We start from the raw sequence: 19,690 nt of genomic DNA, 5'->3' as shown, positions 1-19,690 counted from the left end.
GGATCTTAATGCAGCCACCCTAAAGCTGTCAAGCCTTCTCTATCATGGACCTCTTTCCTCTGTATTGTTATATCGTTACACTGTATTCACGCAAAGTAAATACTCTGAGATGAAAACGTGATTTTGAAAGACAACCATATTTTCAACACATGTTTATTGTACATTATATATAGGCAGCGTGGACAGTGAGTGCTTATTAATATAGAGTTAAAAGGAGGTGCTATTTAGATTTGCTTCTGTCATTAAAAAAAACACAAAAACAGTGTTTCTCAATTAGAAATGTATTATTTCTAGTTTTGAAACACTTCTGAAGTTTTCATTAGGAGTCAGGATTTCTCCATCTGTGTTCAGGCCTTTTGTAGTGCTAAGGTACAGATAAACTTCTCTGGTTCGTCAAATGAGGTTGAGGGAGAGGGTGGAGTTGGAGGGCGGGTGATTAATTCAGTTATATCACTGTCATCTTGCTCAGTACTCAGTTCTACATTTACAGTGGTTTTACGAGGATAGCATTTTTTTTAGCATCAATAGGTCTTGATAACAGATCATCACAATATTAACAGCACTCATTAAGAACACGGGTAAAAGGAAAACCCATATGGGTGGTGTGTGGTGAACATTTGGGGATTTCATGCTTTAAAAAGAAACCCTGTATTTTGCTCACACTATTCAGGCTGTGGAGTTAATTTTCCAATTAAAACAGCATCACTTTGTACTTATCTGCAGCTGCAAAGTCCCTGTGCTGTTAAACACAGTTGACAAACCCTATTGCTTAAGAAAGCGCTTCTTTTGATTGTCTCCCCATATGCATCCAGTGATTTATATGCATCCTGTTAAGTCTTTTTTAACTTTCATAGATCCTTCTTCCTAATATTTTGCATAACATGACAGTAATGAGCAAAGGCTTCACATCAGTAAAGAACAGCAATTAAAATCACTAAGCCAAACAGCAGCCCCATGTGTTCTTTATCGATGTTTAACCTTAAGATGAGAGACATTTTGAATCCATGTACAAAGCTTTGCTCCATGAAAGGAGAACCAAATGTTAATGTACTGTAGCAGCAAAAAGAGCCAATTATGTTAATGTGTCTCTAATACTGTTTCCTAATACTGAATGTCCCAAGTCTGGATGTTTAAATGCTTTAGGACTAGTTCAAGTACACAATTGTGCTTAAACATCAGCCCGTATTGAGAGTATTAGAATCTGGTGGTATATGGTAGCAGGTTTACTGCACCGTGTTTACTATTCTTTCTACACAGATGGGCTTTTGTCCGAAATATCCTGAAATAAAATATTTTTTTAATCATTTAAACCTCTTGTGTACCTCCCGTGTGTTTATATTTATATTAAAAATACACTTCATGTAAGTCATGGTTATTTACGTTACTTATAGCTCCAGTTTTGCATTTACACCTACATAAATAAATGATCACTGTATGTTCCACGCCTTCAGATATACACAAAATAATGTTTACTCTAACAGTCAAACAGTATCATTTCTAAAGAAATACTTATTCATTCTATATTGAAATGTAACATGCACAATTTGTACCTCAACATTTTGGTATAGATGTTTTCAGATTGCATTTGTTTAGTTCACTTACTGTGCGCTTATTAAACAGTTATGAGGACCCTCTGTATGTGCCTGCCTAGTTATTACCTTTAGAAAGCCCATACTTTAGAATTTCAATTGTATGATCATAAAAGATGTGGGCATCATTAGCATTTCAGTGTTATTCAATCTCATAATCAGAGAGACACAGCCATACTGTTGTCAGGGTGCATTGTTGCTATGCTGTTTCAGAATAATGGGGGAAGTGTTGTTAGCACCACTTCTCAGAAAAAAAACACCTTTCAAAACTAGAAATAAGCTTCTTAAGAACAACCAAGACCTCTTAATTAAAGTTTAATTCTGAGATGTGTTACTTCAGTAGGTGTTTTTCTTTTTTCTGAAAAAAAGGTGCTAATGAGTTTCTGAATTTCCACGTATGTGTCTTATTTAAGCGATGGTGCCTGGCGATGATGACTCTACCGTGTGATAGCTGACCGTAATGGGAGTTCTGCGTCCCAAGCCGAAGATGAGGGCACTAACGAAAGTCAAGGTCAACTTTTACACAGTAGAACAATCATCAAGAGGGCACTATTGCTATTAGAAAATTATTTTACCATTGTTTTCTTTAAAAAAAAAACACCTTAAAACCTAGATTTACCTTGAACTTGTACTGATTCGTCGGGTACCTTTCTGCTGAGTAAAGACGTTCTAAGAAAGTAGTCCCGAACATTTTTAAAATAAAGAACAAGGATGACATACATATAAAGAGAAAAACAATTAGTTTTTATTTAGTAAATCGATTTTTATTTTGTATTAACTTGTTAAGGTTTTAAACCCCTATTTATAATCAGGACATTGCTGGAGGAATACCACTGTAAAATCCCTTCTAACTCGCCATGTTTCTACAACAGCCAAAGCCTTTCTATCCTGAATCTATATATGAATGGAGCAATGTTACTGAACTGTCCACATCTCGCTTTGTTGTTGTTGAAAGATGCTGTGTCTGTGCTCCTGTCGAGCTGACTGTCTGTGATTGGCTCTCGGCAGTTGCAGGTACAGGATTAGTTGCTTTCTTCGATGCAAATTATTGATTGGCTGGTTTTGGTGGATAATAAAATTAATTTGGACCAATTGCGTCTTTGTTTAGTATTTACTGTCCAATAGATGTGAGCTATGCTAAAAAATACCGCAAGTCAAAAATAAAAAGCCAGCACTTGTGCGGATTGATTTTAAATTTGATTCACAGTTGGTGCTGAGACATTCCAGCGCGCATCTACTGTCTATTAGAGCCCGCTAGAGCTGGAAGCTGATTGGCTGACTGTACTGAATCGTTTTGTAATGCCTCTTAAACTTGCATGTATATTGCATAGTTTAGCTAGAGGCAGCTTAAGGTTATTTATATAGTGCAAGTTAAGTATTCTGTTTGAACTTTATCTACTCTTTACCTAGCATTCTGTTAGCAGACAGTAACCCTGTTTTTGTACAGTTTACAGACAGGGAAAGAATCTGATACAATGACCATGAAAGCGAATACTGCTGGGCACTGCAGCTCACATTCGGTATTATTAGTTGAAAAGCTTTTTTTCCTGTGATTTTTGTTTCCTGAGTGGGGGTTGCTAAACCCATGACTGATGAATGTCTGTCATCTCACTGATCCATGGAGACACATATTTCGATAGAAAAACAAATCAATTAATCGTGTTTCATTCATTTCTAAGTAAATGCGACATTTCAGCAGAAAAGGTCACATCTCTCATTATTGTATTGTTATATAAACAATGAAGAATTACAATACCCAGTTGGAAAATAACAGCAGCATAATTTTCCACATTATGAAGGATATGCAGAGGATTGAAGAGCTTTGCTTTTATAAATGTTAAGTGGAAAGTGTCTTAGAATCCTTTCTAAACGTCTTTCACAGCATTACTTGAAAGCTAGGGTGCAATGCGGCAGATTTAACAGTAATGGTTGCCAATAAGACCCACCTACTGTACTGTGAAAACATTTAACTAGTTGATCCGCATTGAGTTTTTTTTTAAGTTGCTGTATGTTTCCTAATATTAAAACCAATTAAGTAAACATTTCATTGGTATGGCTGCAAAATTGAGTGCTCTGTGTCATGTACAGTATTTTCTCTAGACACATGGTTTGAAAGCTTGGGTTGTACAGTACGTCACTTTAGCAAGCATGTGCCGCGACTGAAACTCACCCGGTGAAATCTCAATTTGCAGTCCTCAATGTGTGAACTGTTATATTAATATTTCTTTCAGCACTCAAGCAAGGCGGCAGTAGTGTTAAAATGTTGTTTTAATTAATGTTGTATACCCCTAGTAATGCAGGAGGTCTGGATGCCAGAATGACGCCGTATCATATCACTAATACCACCAACAGTTCCACTATGGGGAGTGTGTACTGCAGCAGGCACTGTAGGGTGTCTGTTACTGGTACAGCTACTGGTTTTCAATATTTCATTTTAACAGCAAGAATACATGTACAAATCTATGATGCCTTTGTTTATTAATGCATTCTCAGGACATGACACCCAGTAAGAGTAAAGACCCAACTAAAAACATGTAAGGCAATGTGCAAACTCAAGAGATTGTGTCCTACTATATCCTCCATGATTTTTAACATAACAAACGTTGGACTGTGGCACAATTTGGTTAGTACTGACCAATCCATGGAAAGTGGAGAATCAAGAGAAAATGACTTCGCCATTAATGTGGAATGCTTCATACTGTGCATGCGTTTTCTGTGATTATCAGTAATAATAAAATATGCATTCATTGTTTCCATTATACTGTAGTAAACATTTCACCACTGAGGCCTTTATTGAGTACAGTGCAGAAACTGTATCTGTACAGTGTAGAATTGCGTTATAATTTTGTTTATGCCTATTTTTCGGAATACCTGCGGCCGTGCATAATAAACCCAACACAAATTGAATATGTGCTTATAAAAAATGCATTGCAACAAACTTTTTAAATTGTTTTTATTAAAATAAATAATACATTTTGATAACTTACGTTACTTGTTAGTTTTCTATACATTGCCTCCTAAGTTGTGTCCCTCACAAGCTCCTTATTTATTTTGTGTTGATGTAGCTTCTCTGCAATAGCGTTTGCTTTTTGAAGATCTGCTTGGAAGAGGTTTGTTTAGCTCGCAATGGCATACCTTTGTCCTGTCTCAAAATCTCTTTGAGGCCAAAATGAAAACGAGGCCACTCCTCAGATTTTTGGCTGACACCTTAATAGGCCCTATAGCGCTGATGAAATTAACATGAATACATTAATGCCTTGCCCTTTTAAAATTGGGTCCTCAGTGTTAATATATCAGATTCTCTTCGCCCATTCATTTCTGCCTTGTTGTTTCTTTCATAACCAATAAACTATTTGTTTACTCTTCCTCACAATGTGCTCTTCATTTTAAGAGCTCATTGAGGTGCCAGACCACATCACTGTTGCTGTGGCGCCTCAAGGTCGTGTCGTGCGTCAGCAGTTGAAATGCAGCGCTCACAACTGTCAGTGCTTCTCAACCACAGCTTTCACAAAGAATGCTTCGCTGCAGCGTAACACACTGTCACTCTCCTCACTCGCTGTCCTTCTGGTTTCCATAGGTACCAGGTGAAAAGGACCTATTCCCACGAGGAGCCTTCACAACCTGTTTAATATCTTTTTCACTTCCTTTTATATCACACTCATGGGAACTGCGTGTGCCAGAAGTGCAATTCCTGTAGCTTCTATATGTTTTCCTGATCCAGCAGAACGATCAGTACTTGAAGTCTGTACCTACATAAGCAGTGCTAGGGATGAAGATAGCAATGAAAATACATCATTAGAAATGTAGTGCAAGAGCATATAAAAAAAAAAAAACATTGTACAAGGGCTTTTCTTTGCTGTAGGGCTGAATTGGAATGCTGACACAAGCACTAAGAAAAAGTGACAGGCAGACTGCTATCAGTAGCTTGTCTGGCTCTGTGTATGAAAGCTCTGTCTATGTGTTATACCTTGTCTCCCTAGAAGCCTTTGTTAGGTGACTTGCTTGTTTATTTTTGTGATAATAAATAAAAGCGCTTACCTGTATGTTTCCTACCTGCCTGATTGACAACCTACATCACACTATCAAAGACAAATATTATTATTACGATTTTTGTTATTATTATTATTATTATTTATTTCTTAGCTGATGCCCTTATCCAAGGCGACTTACAATTGTTACAAGATATCACATTATTTTTTCATACAATTACCCATTTATACAGTTGGGTTTTTGCTGGAGCAATCTAGGTAAAGTACCTTGCTCAAGGGTACAGCAGCAGTGTCCCCACCGGGATTTGAACCCACGACCCTCCGGTCAAGAGTCCAGAGCCCTAACCACTCCATATACACTGAGTGTACAAAACATTAGGAACACCTTCCTAATATTGAGTTGCACCCCCTTTTGCCCTCAGAACAGCCTCAATTCGTCGGGGCATGGACTCTACAAGGTGCCGAACGCGTTCCACAGGGTTGCTGGCCCATGTTGACTCCAATGCTTCCCACAGTTGTGTCAAGTTGGCTGGTAGTGGATCTCTACTCTGAATAGCTTGTTCCATCTCATCCCACAGATGCTCAATTGGATTGAGATCTGGTGACTGGGCAGGCCACTGCAGTAAGCTGAATTCCATTAGCAGATAGATACACTGCTGCCATGAAGGGATGCACCTGATTGGCAATGATGTTCAGATATCCTGTGGCATTCGAACGTTGCTCCACTTTTATCAAGGGGCCCAATGTGTGCTATGAAAACACACCCCACACCATCACACCACCACCACCAGCCTGCAATGCTGACACGGGCATGATGGATGCATGTAATCATGTGGTTTTCTCCATACCTTAGTCCTCCCATCAGCGTGAAACAGCAGGAACCGGGATTCATCAGACCAGCCAATGTTTTTCCAATCCTCCAGTGTTTTCGTTCCTTAGCCCACTGCAACTGCAGTTTCTTGTGTCGTCGGCTGCCATACCCCATTCATGTCAAGGTACGACGAGTGGTGGACCATCCTTGATACACACGGGAAACTGTTGAGCGTGAAAAACCCAGCAGCGTTGCAGTTCTTGACACACTCAAACCGGCGCGCCTGGCACCTACTACCATACCCCGTTCAAAGGCACTTAAATCTTTTGTCTTGCCCATTTACCCTCTGAATGGCACACATACAGTACACAATCCATGTCTCAATTGTGTCAAGGCTTAAAAATCTTTCTTTAACCTGTCTCTCCTTCATCTACACTGATTGAAGTGGATTTAACAGGTTACATCAATAAAGGATCATAGCTTTCACCTGGATTCACATCGTCAGTCTATTTTTTCATGGAAAGAGCAGGTGTTCCTAATGTTTTGTACACTCAGTGTATATTTACTGAATGAGACATATGCACACAACAAGGTGTACAGTTAATCATATTCCACTGAATACAGCATTTTATAGTGTTAGATAAAGAACCATTTAAAAATAACAACATTAGACGCAGAGTAATTACAAAAGATAAATATCGCAAACAGATGTTCAGAGTTAATTATACATGTTTTGTGTTCATGACCAGTGAATTGGCGAACCTGGCTTGTTACACAGATTTCAAAGGTTAATAAAATATATTAATAACCTATTCACTATAATACATTCTCTTAAATGAATGCTGTAATGAAAGCAGTTTATTGCAAAACAGGATAGCACCTGACACTGTGCAGCAAAGTTTTTTCTTTGTCGCTATGAATTACAACTGTATTGTCTCAAATTGCTAGGTACATTTGAAAAACATTGGGCACGTAGTGTAGTTTTGGCAGAATAATTACTGTAAAAGCAAAAGGCTGTGGTCTGAAATTAGTTGACATTGAATCAAAGTTGACATTGAACACTTTTTCGCAAATTATTTTTGTCATTTTCTCCACAATTTGGTAAGCCCAACCCCGCGCTGACTCGGGAGAGACGAAGACGGACACGCGCATCCTCTGAAACATGTGGCGTTAGCCGTCTGCTTCTTTTCACTCTGCAGGCCTGCCATGCAGCTACCTCAGAGCTACAGAGTTGAAGGACCACGCAGCTCTGGGCAACTTACAGGCAGGCCTGCAGGCACCCGGCCAGTCTACAGGGGTCGCTGTACTCCCCATCTTAACTACACCCAGTACCCACTGGGATGCAAAGAATGACAGCTTGGTCAGGATCCTTGCAGATGGCAAACTAGATAAAGTGCTGATCTCGCTAGCCGCTTCCTTCTCCTACGTGAAGCACAGCACAGCCGCAGCAGTAGCTGGGAATCAATGTACAGTGGTACAATATTTCTTTTTGAGGGGAGGGGGTCATTGCAGGCCCTGACAACTCCGTCCCTATGATCTCTAACAACAGACTGAGGTCACTGAATCAGCATTAAGTTTACAAGTCGGCTTGTAACAGTAATTGTGCCTCTCTCCTTGAGTGTGCACCTGCCTTTCTGAAATCATCTTCCCCTACTTTTATTTTTCTGTATCTTTTTTCTAGGTCCACCCAGATCAAAACCTACTCCTGGGACAACGCACAGGTGATACTGGCTGGTAACAAATGTGACATGGAAGATGAAAGAGTCATCTCCACTGAGAGGGGCAAGCAGTTAGCAGAACAGCTTGGTAGGTATTCGACTTTACCTTTTTTTTTTAGGAAAGAGATATAAATATTAGTAATTGCTCAACATTTTGAATGTTGTTAGAGTATATTATGTATACAATTACTTATTTTAGTGATTCATCATTTAAGAACCTATATACCTTTTCAATTGAGTTATTTTTTGTCTGATTCTTGTGTTGCACAGCATCAGTAGGCATTTGTAATACACACTTTCCCTTGACAAAGGTATGTTAATCATTCCTAAACATCAGGAAGCTGGCTCTTTTGAGTAGAAACTGTATCTATCTATCTATCTATCTATCTATCTATCTATCTATCTATCTATCTATCTATCTATCTATCTATCTAGATAAATAAATAGATAGATAGATATGGAATAAATCGACTGGGGGCTTGCATACTTTCTTATTACAGAACTGGGGCTGTTAATTAAACACATTTATTTGGCTAACACCTAACCTTTCCTCACACCTCATCCTGAAAGTCTGGAATAATACAATTTTGACATGCATGTTGTTAAAATCCTCCTATGCTTGACTATATTTTACACAATGCCCATTGCTTGATTCCAAGTTTCATTAGTTAATGAGGAAGGGTTTTTTTTCCACACAGAAGCGGAAAAACTGACTTTGTATTCACTTTCAGCTGAAGGCCAGTACCTAACAACCACTTTAAACCGGATATTCAGTAGCTGTTAGATAGATTTGACTGTACATCTAAAACATAAAAAAATAACAATACTGATTTAAGATACAACCTGCCATATAATATAAAAACTAGAAATATCGATATTGCTTGCTGCTATTCTAGTGGCCTCTGCTTTCCCTCACTGGTTTATCCCAATAACCTAAAACTGAGACTTAACTCTTTCAATCCCAAGTTTTTTCTTCCCCTCCTCCTCCTCCTCCTCCTCCTCCTCCTCCTCCTCCTCCTTCTCCTCCCATCCACCTCATTTGCAGCTGCATGTTCTATCAACCGGCCTTGGTTGACCTCGAGATCCTGGGCCACCTTTCCCACAGTCTCTTGCTGTTGCTGTAGCCTTGCTTATTGAATTATCTTAAATATTTTAAAAAAAATATTGAATTATAATTTAATTAGTGTAAGCATTTTACAGGGCTGTGGTTTTATTTATTTATTGCTATACCAATTATCCTAAACCTTTGTATTATTAATTAATAGTTATTTAATATGAATTATTAAATATCAATGACAATTCATTAACAATGGTTATGATTTTGGCACAATCATTTTTAGTACACTTCACGGGCGAGGTATGGTAAAAAAAAAACAAGAATTCACGTCACCAAATAATGTAGTGTCGGAATTGAGGATCTCCGACCCTGTGCGACAAGTCAGAATGACGTCATCTCCGAGTCCAGGCTATTCCACCGTGGACGGGAGTTCCCAGGTGACGGCGCATGCAGTCTGTATTTAAAGTATGAACAACAGCTGCGACTACTTTGAGCAGACAAAAGGGCTGCGGCACGATGCGTCCTTCGTACAGCAAATAGTGAAGCCGCACAGATTTTATAGCTGTCTGCACCTGACGTATTGTATTCATATGTAAAGAAGTATGAACCAGGCTTTAGAGTTTTCCATGATTCTGAAACAGCATGTTGTAAAGAAAGCCTCTGTAAGTCACTAAACATTTGTTGTTCTGTCTTTACAGAAAACAGCTCACTCACATTTATTTTTTGTATTTTGGTCGTCACCCATTTACATGCTTGCTCTCTCAGCAATCGCATCGCTGACCTACATAGCTACACATAAATGCTGCATGCATACACAACCAAACAATTTACAGATACTCACAGATTTGTATTTTCAGTGCATGACATACTGCATTTTTTAAAGGAAATAAAGGAAGTGCATAATCAAATGTGTTTTTACATCTATCTCCAAGATTTGGACTCTATTCAAAATCACGATTTTCATGATGTCCACGATAGAATCGTAGCATTAACATTGGTAAATGTTAATAATCAAATTGTATTTATTAAATACTACTACTACTATGACTACTACTACTACTATTAATAATAATAATAATAATAATAATAATAATAATAATAATAATAATAATAATAATAATATCCATGGTTACTGATAGTACAAAACAAAACAGTTATTTGCAAATATTGGAAATATTAGTCAGCTATCTTATACAGTTACACGATAATTGATCAATATTTCCTGAACGGGGAGAAGCCCTCAAAGACAACCTGGAGATGACGAAGGTCTGGAGAACTCAATTGTCTTGCACAAACCACATTGTTTATACAGGTAGATGCTACATCTGAGATCATTCTCTTCATCCCTCTCGGGGCCCTGCATTCACTCATGGAGTAATACCTTATACGGTGAAAACCACATGCAGGATGCATTTCCCCCAGAATGTTATCTTAATTTACAGGATGTATAAATCACTGCCTTCTACACAGAACCAACTTTAATGTTCATTGTAACCCTTCAAGCAGTGTGCAGCAGTGTGGAGTAGTGGTTAGGGCTCTGGACTCTTGACCGGAGGGTCGTGGGTTCAATCCCTGGTAGGGGACACTGCTGCTGTACCCTTGAGCAAGGTACTTTACCTAGATTGCTCCAGTAAAAACCCAACTGTATAAATGGGTAATTGTATGTAAAAATAATGTGATATCTGTATAATGTGAAATAATGTATAATGTGATATGTTGTAACAATTGTAAGTCGCCCTGGGTAAGGGCGTCTGCTAAGAAATAAATAATTAAATAATTAGTTTAAAAACACAAGGTTCCTGAGAAAATGAAAACAAGAGGGATAACCAACACACAGAATTGAAATTAATTTTCAAAATCTCATATTGCTTGAGAAAGATTAATCATGGTGAGAAATATATTGGCTGTGTTGGTAATATGTAGAAGGTAGAAACATAAACCTGTATATAATAACCATTTTTCCGTTTGTCTTTGAAGGATTTGAATTCTTTGAAACTAGCGCAAAGGACAACATAAACGTTAAACAGACATTTGAGCAGCTTGTGGACATCATCTGTGACAGGATGTCAGAGAGTTTAGAAACCAACCCTGCTGTGACCGCTGGGAAACCGAACACAAAGCTAACAGAAAACCCTCCTCCGCTACAAGAACCTAACTGTGGCTGTTAGGAACTGCTAGCAGCTCAGAGGCAGTGGTAATGTGTGCCGTTGCCAAGATATGAAAATCCTTAGATTTTAGTCTTTGAAATTTTCATTTATCCATATCTTAATAAACGATAAAGAAATAAAAGTTGTATTTTGCTGTTATGTACAGAGTACTGTTCTCTGGAAATGTCTTGTTTTAGTGCACTTAATGGAGCAATCAACAAAACTACTCAAGCTGATTGTACATACACTAAGAAGTATTTTTCAGTGGTAATATGTTGATTTACATATAAAAAAAAATCATATATGTATTTATTGTTTTGACTATGACATCAGTAAATAGGTAGACTACCAAATTATTTACCAGTTGGTGACGTTTGTCACTTACAGGCAGTGGTAAGTTTCAAAGTAAAGCCAATATAGATAAGTTTAATAAATTTAGGTTACTCCATTAACGTTCATGGAATACTGTAGTTTTCTGCACAAAAAATAATGGCCAAATAAGTAACAAACCCATAGAGGGGCGAGTGGGTTGTTTAAGGCCGTCCTCATGAGTGAACTAAACACAGCACTCCATGTACGTATTCTCTTTATATATCAATATATGGGACATACATTATTTTTTTTAAGCCTACATTAAGCAGCTCATTTTGAGAAATGACTTTCCTTATGTAAAGTCACATACACTCAGTGATGTTTGTCGTTGGATATGAAAGAATGCAAGACAGATTCCAAATGAGAACCGAAAAAGGTTGTGCACTCTGTAGCTAGATCTTGAAACACTTGTATTAACACACGTGCACACACTTTCTTATATATATATATATATATATATATATATATATATATATATATATATATATATATATATATAAATTCAGAGTTCTGGCAAACAGTCAAATCTGCAAGATATACTTTGATCTGCACGTTAACCTCAATTTCCAAGTGTGTTGAGTAAACCAAAAGCAGACACATAGGGCTCTACTTAACAAAACAAGTGCAGAGGGAGACGCACTTTTCTAAAAGGAATACAACAATTTTAACTGATTAAAACTAACATGTTTAGCATGTTTCTTGCTAGTTTTATATCATTCAAATAGTTTTATTACAGGTAATTAGCCCTTGGGTTTGCTTGCCCCTAATGTTAATACATGTTAGTATGCTGCCTGGATTGGAACAGCCTTGTTGGTCTGCAGTGTATTGTGTGATTCAGATCAAGCATCAGAATGCGCTCGAGAAGCAAGCTCAGATCCCCCAATACAGGAGGTGCCAAATAATCAAATCCCTCCCTGGGTGAAAGATGTCTGTGTGTTCACATATACAAACTCCACCTGTTTGTATATTTGTAGCAGTTGTACCTAGTTCACCAGAAAAAAACTGAATGAATTCAGCATAACTGTTCTTTTACATTTTAAAATGCACAGGCAAATATACCACATGATAAATAACTTTCATTTATCAACATTGACAAAAAAGCAGTGTGGGACTATTTTCTGGCAACCGAATGATGTATTATATATTCTGCTGGATCGAGAAAAATGATTTTCTAGCTCTGAACTTGTCTGATCATCCGCTTTAGGCTCTGGTGCAAGAGTTTTTGATTATACACTGCAGTATTCCAGGCTTGATTTACTGAGGTCTTCTCTCTCCATGACAACAATATATTGCCTTTCCCTTTCTATTATTTTTTTTAAACGCTTAATGTGGCTTGCTTGTTTACTGCAGTTCCCTGTGTGTGAGTTTATGTATGTATCTGACCTTTGTTAATGTGATTGGTACTTGGGCTCAAACACTGCTGAGTTCTCAACTACTGTTCCGTTTAGTTGTGTTGTAACTCAATGCACTGCAAAATATAAACTACCTGAAAAATGTGTGGCCTTTTAGCAGCCTAATATCTGAATGTATTAAATAGTATTCACAGTCTCTACATTTCTCCAGGTTTTTTTTTTATTATTATTCGTTTACACTACAGCTTTCTAAAAAGTCACTAGCTCACTGTTTTTGTTTTATTTTTATAGAAGATAACCTTTTGGGAGACAGAAAAAGACTATTGTTAAGCATTCATTCAGCCATACTTTAACTTCGCCAAAAATAAATGTAAAGCATTTTCTAAAAACCCCACTGTTTTAAATCTCTACTCTTATTTGGTATTATGCATTTGCCAGTATATTGGTGAATATGGGCCTGAGGTCCCAATGTTGGTAATGGGTTTACTTTTTTTAATACTATGAACAATTGCAATATACTTTGCTATTTTTTTTTGCTGGACATTTCTCTTTAACTGCCTGCCTTTGTTAACTGGTGAGTATTTATTTTGAGTGCATTTCTCTTCATAGATGATTTTCTTAACATTAGACCCACACCTTGACAGTAACAATGATGCATTTGAAGAACAACAACTACTGAAAACACCTAGCTTTGTCTGGTTTTTTTTGCACAATGCTGTCAGACTTTGTAGCCCGCAAACCCAAATTCATTTCTGTGCAATCCTGTTAATTCTATTTCTCGTCTCTTTACAAGCATGTTTGCTGAAAAGATTAGCACACACATGTACCAGCTTTAATACAGACATGACCATGCAGATTCATTTACTAAAAATATGATTATATTTACTAAAAATATGATTATATTTCATTCACAGTTTTTAATTAAATAGGCAGCTGAAAAAAACAAAAACTGTGTAATGGTACACACATTTCAGAAATAAATTCCAATTTTAAGAATGTTACCATAAATGGTTTTACTGGCAGACAGTCTGTCGTGTTTGTGTGAAATGAAACTTTGAGAATGGGCATAAGTTTTGAGTGTATGGTCTTAAATGTTGCATGAAATATTAAATAAGAATAAATGACTTTTTTATAGTTTGTGCAACCTCAGTTCTGAGGTGCAATGGGCCAAGACGTGCAATATTTAATGAGCTGTTCCCTGTATATAATCTGGTGTAACCATGTATATCTGCTGTAATTGTGTGATATTGTGACTGCCAGTGTGACAACATAATTAGAGTTTGGTTTGGTTTGTTGTGTAATATTGTACCGTGAAACAACGCATTGCAGGCTTATACGCTTGACAGCCTGGTGCTAAAAATAGCAGCATCAGGTTTTTTTGTTTTTTTTTCTAATTATATGCTTGTGGCTTCTCATTAGTTTCTGTGAAGTCAAGTTTGCAGCCCTGCAATCAATATTATGTATTGTGGGTGAAATAAAATGTGTGCTTCTACACAAACTATATCAAATTAATTCAGACATTTCCAGTGTTGTACTTTTGATGTATGTCGCTGTAATAGAAGTGAATACTGTAGTACGATAGTATACTCTTCAGGGTAATAAATTAGCCCTTTTTAAAAATGATCATTTGAATGAATCTTTACAAATGCATCTGTGAATGTCACCATGCTGGAACTGTAGAATCTCACCTGGAGGGTCATTTCAGCAGCGTTACTGCAAGCCAAAATACACATCAAGTGGACAATGCAAAGAGTAATCAAATATTATGATGGGTCTTAAATGCGGGTTCATTCCTCTGAATGTTTGTAGCAGAACTGCATATATGCTTTTGATTTCCTTTTATGGTAACATTAAGTGAAAACATTGCAACACGTTCGGCTAGATTCTCAGTGAGAAACTGATCCTGAATCAAGCCAGTGAAACGCTACCTATTTGCAGATGTTAAAGTTAACTGCTAGCTTCCACTGGCTTCTGATCATGCTTTTGGGCACCCAAATAAGTGAAATGAAAAAAAACAACTACTTACTATATGACGTAATTGTTATGCACAGCAACAATGAATTCAAATATAAGGTTTTGCATCTTGTCAAGTTTTCACTGTGTGTGATGTAGTGAATGCCAAGTTAGTTCTTTCTGCTTACATCATTGCCTGTCTCCAGAGTTTTCCAAGAAATAAACTTGTAGCTGATTTTAAGTCAAGTTGTATCCTTGACTTTTTAAGGCACAATGAAGCACTAACAGATAATAGTGCCGACTGGAGAACACCTCTTAATACCTTATCAACAGCTGCAATGAACACTAAGTGATGTTTGTGTACCTTTTTTATTTTTTACAGTATTATTGGTAAATGCTATTTTGAATATTAGATGTAGCTAAACTGGTTAAACAGAATAATAATAAAAGGTGGTGCATTTCAAACCCTGATGTTATAGTGGCAATGGCGATATTAAACAGCTGTTTCACAAATATATGTATGTCTCTCTAATATAACCCTATGGACCTAAACTAACGATATATCATTGTGCACAGTTTTATTCTAGTTATCTTGTATGGATTATATTAGAACTGGGTATTTTGTTTGTATGTGACTTATGGACAACAACAAAAAAGTGTTTTTGAGATGATAATAAATATACAGCTTGTATTAATGGACTCTTGCGTGTGTGTTTCTGTGATGAGATTGAGTCTGTGCGCTCTCTTTGCGGTTGTGTGTGAAAGTAAAGACTGCATGCTGTCCTGGGATTCTCAAGTGTTTCTCTTGCACAGAAGTAATATTTTAATTGTTGGTGCAGAAGGTCCTGGGTGAAGCCCCTGCTGCTAGCACTTGTCCTTTATCCTCCCTCAGGTGATGTCCATTAACTAAAAAAATAATTTGTCAACCTCCTGCTGGTTTGAATGGGGCTATGTGTTGAGTGGATTTGCTTGTCATTGCATAGCATTCTGTTCTTTCCCGGTACTGCGTCAAAACATGTGATGAGGTGGAAAATGCCTTTTTCCAGATGTCAATCTTTTTATTTTCTGCATTACAAGTGACTTGCTAGATTTGTTTAATACTTCCCCCCTCTTGGCTACTGTATTAAAAAAAAATACTCCTGTAATAACGTCTAGTTTATTTTAATAATTCTTACTTATATACTGTATTCCTAGTGTTAATTTATTGCTTGACAAATGATGCTAGTTTAACAGCTGCACAATGTAATCTGCAAGATAACAAGAAAATGGGCTACTGCTGTATAGATAGACTGTCTGTGCTTCAGAACGTACTTGTATCACGTCCCAATGAAGCCCCTTCAGTTTGTTAGGAAACAAACCCCCCTTTCCCCCTGGAGTGTTTCTAAATGATTCCGCGTTCAGTAACTTTGGAAATTGATTTCAGCGCTTCAAACTCCAGACTGATAACATTTTTCACAGTACACCCCATTAATTGAACCAAGATTGCTTCTCGCCTCACTTCCTCAAAAACGAACTCCTGAATCTGTGCCCAGTATGATTATCTTTCTTATATCCATTTTATCTGAAGTCAGCTCATATTGCTCAGGCAAACAATGGACAGGAGTAAGAAGTAATTTTCCACCCAAGCACATAGGCTAAATGCACTTTAGAGTCATTCCATTTGCAGTGACCCATTTTAATGGCAAAAGATGCATACTGTGCAGTTTATATGTGGTAATTGCTAAAATGTTTTCTGTAAAAGAATAGCTGTGAACACAAGGCAATAAGTGTGATTTTTTTTTTCCAACAGTAGAATTCAAAATAGTAGTAAAGAAAAATAATTTGACTCGATTTAATAAGTATTAACACTCAATTTATATATTAATTATATATTAATAAGTCAACAAGATATTCAACAAGAATACCCATGCTTAGTCTATACCATTTTTGTGCACTTTAAAATGACCGTGAAATTGATAAAATGATGCTTTCAACTGATGATATGCCGGCCAATACCGCAGCAATATTAATAACTGTAAATTCAAAACTTTTCTTGCGGACAAGGTTGCCTTGACACCACATACCAAAGCAATCATCAAAAGAGACTTTAAAAAACGTGCTTATGTTGTTTTACTAACAGTGTAGTTGCAATTACAAAAATATGTTGATTCTAAATAGAATTTTTAAGATAGCTCTCCAGTGAGCCCCCTGCTGTTAGTTTCACCAAAATACAGTTTCAGCTTGGTAATAATGGGCTAAATTCACAAAGCTATCTACTCCAAATCGTCGTTAGCACATTTCTTTCTAAAATAAAAATAAGATCATTTGGATTTTTAAAAAGTACACTAAACTCTCTTTGACTAATCACAAGCCCCATAAATGAAATGTCAGAGTTGTTTATTTCTTGTATGGTAACTACTACACTAGGTGTTTGTCTGAAAACAAATGCACTTAAAATATCTCACAGGTTAAAGCTTTGTGAATCGGGCCCCATTTGACAATTTCCCCTGGGACTCAAGTCAAAATGACCCAGCCGAGGGATCCTCAGTGGTTTACCTAGAACAGGATACAGAGGGTAAATTGTATTTAACCCCATGATGTTTCGACTCTTTATGTTGCGTTTCTGTTGGGTTTTGTTTCAATGTTTACATCCTGGCAACTTTTTACTCGTGCCTGTGTGTCTTTTTGACTGGCTCCTCAAGCTTAACACAGTAAGAAGGAACTCGGTGTGCTTTAAATCCTGGTATCCAATCAATCACCAAGATATCCCTTATCCATTGTCTATTTCTATCTCCATATCAATCTACTGTAAACTACAGTCTGGGATTTCATATACAGTACCTGCTGGGCACTCAGTAAGAGACCATGTGGCAGGGCAGGGCCCTGCCTGTAAATAATATTGTTTTGTGGTGGTTTGGTGGTGGTTTGCAGGGATGGGGTTAATTTCCTATCCCTGTCAAAATACATGTGAGAATGTGGCTGGAGCTAATTGAATAATTGATAATTAGGCTCCAGCCACGTAATATAAAAAGAGAAAATCCTGTGTTTGGTGGGGGGAGTTGGTGAGTGAATGGTTTGTGACTGTGGGTCTTGCTTGACAAAGTTCAGTGAAGGCTCTGCCCAGCCTGAACAGTTTAGTTTTTGTTTAAACTTTTGTTTTGGCCCTTGAGCTGGTTATTTTGTTCTTGTTTACTGTGCAATATGTGTTTTTGTTTGACCTTTTATTTTTGCTCTGTGAGCAGTAGTAGTTTTGTTTTGTATTTTTATTTTTTGTTTGTTTATTAAACCGCGCAGCCGTGCTTCAACCACAGTCTCTCTGCCTGCCGTTACCACCAGGGCCTGCAGCGCTACCCTGTCACAGACCAATACATATCTGTTCAAGTTCCTAGTTCTTAGATGGTCTCCAGCTCAACAACAGTCATTTTCAAATGATAAAGTGTAACAAAATTGCGACTCACTTCTCAGCTACAGTAAAGAATTTATAAAGGAACAAAACAAAGAAATGTTTTCTCCTTTTATTTGTAGCACATGAACACTATATTCTTCTAGATCTTTACTTCTAGATCAAAATACATTTGTATCAAACTTAGGCGAATGTTGAAACAGCTGAGTGACCAGTTTTGGGAGGAGTGAGGCAAATGATACGGTATAAACAAAAAGAGACATTAAAAAAACAACCAAAACATAGCAAAACACAGTCATACAAAGCATGCCTGTCCTGCACATTTATACTGCATTGAAACCTATAGTTTGAGCTGTTTTAGCTTTCAAAATAAATGGACTATTTATGTGGCAGGCATTTACTATGAGCAGCTGACCACAGCAACACCACAGCTGTTACTTTACCACTTGCAATATAAGCATGCCAATGGTAGTGTAGGATCTACATTCTCAGAGAGTTTACAGGTTTTGATGGTGAGCTAATGAGTTGACAATCAGGCTATTTACTGGTCGTCATAGTAATGTAATGTGCTTTTTTATTTTAAACATATGTCCTGGTGTAACTACCCTAACTGGATAAAGCAGCAAATCCACATACAATAGCTAAAGTTTTAAGGAATCAGAAGATTATTAATTATAATAGAACATCAATCACATCAACATTTCAAATATACAAGATACAGTAATGTCTGGCATAAGGTGACCTATTTTACTCAAAGGCACATACCATAGTATCTATGCTACAAATCATGGAAAAAATAACATTTACATGCACCAATTTGTGTTTTTGTTATATTAAAGCTATCCTTTCATATCATACTATTGGGTGGTTTCACACTAATTGTGGACTACCTAAGTAGTCCAAGATTAGACAACAAAAAAACGTTTAAGTTGACGTTCCAGCCGCTGCATTGAGGGATGAAACACAGGCAGCACTATCATTCCCTTTGTGGAGTCACTGAAGTCCTTGCTTTCCTATGATGGTTGCTGAATAGTCGCACACAATTCTCATAAAAACAGTAGAGTTCTAATGGATCACATTACACATGTGTGACCTTGTGAATCTGCATACATTTCATACCAGGGGATTATTTCATTTTACCAACATTCTTAATTTTTTTAAACCTGTCAGTGTAGGCGACATTAAATACTGTTAGTCTAATAATATTTCATTGACTAATACATTCAATTGCTTGACCTATATTTAATGGCAAACATCAGCATAATCCTACAGCATAAGTAATCTGACAGCTGTGTGTCCACTGAGATTCTTGATTAACAC

General features: G+C 37.1%; 1 protein-coding gene across 1 annotated transcript in view; it reads left to right on the top strand.

Annotated features, from left to right (window-relative positions):
• The window catches only part of LOC117399434 (ras-related protein Rab-3C), a 46,065-nt gene extending 30,382 nt beyond the window's left edge, over positions 1-15,683 (top strand). The window contains exons 4-5 of the mRNA XM_034924253.2: positions 8,071-8,195; positions 11,142-15,683. Of these exons, the coding sequence (XP_034780144.1) occupies positions 8,071-8,195; positions 11,142-11,332 (316 nt within the window). The 3' untranslated portion in view covers positions 11,333-15,683. The remainder of the gene's footprint in view (positions 1-8,070; positions 8,196-11,141) is intronic.
• The last annotated feature ends 4,007 nt before the right edge of the window (positions 15,684-19,690 follow it).

This window comes from Acipenser ruthenus, chromosome 1 (genome assembly GCF_902713425.1).
Source record: "Acipenser ruthenus chromosome 1, fAciRut3.2 maternal haplotype, whole genome shotgun sequence".
NCBI lineage: Eukaryota > Metazoa > Chordata > Actinopteri > Acipenseriformes > Acipenseridae > Acipenser > Acipenser ruthenus.
This window is presented reverse-complemented; position numbering and strand designations above follow the sequence as displayed.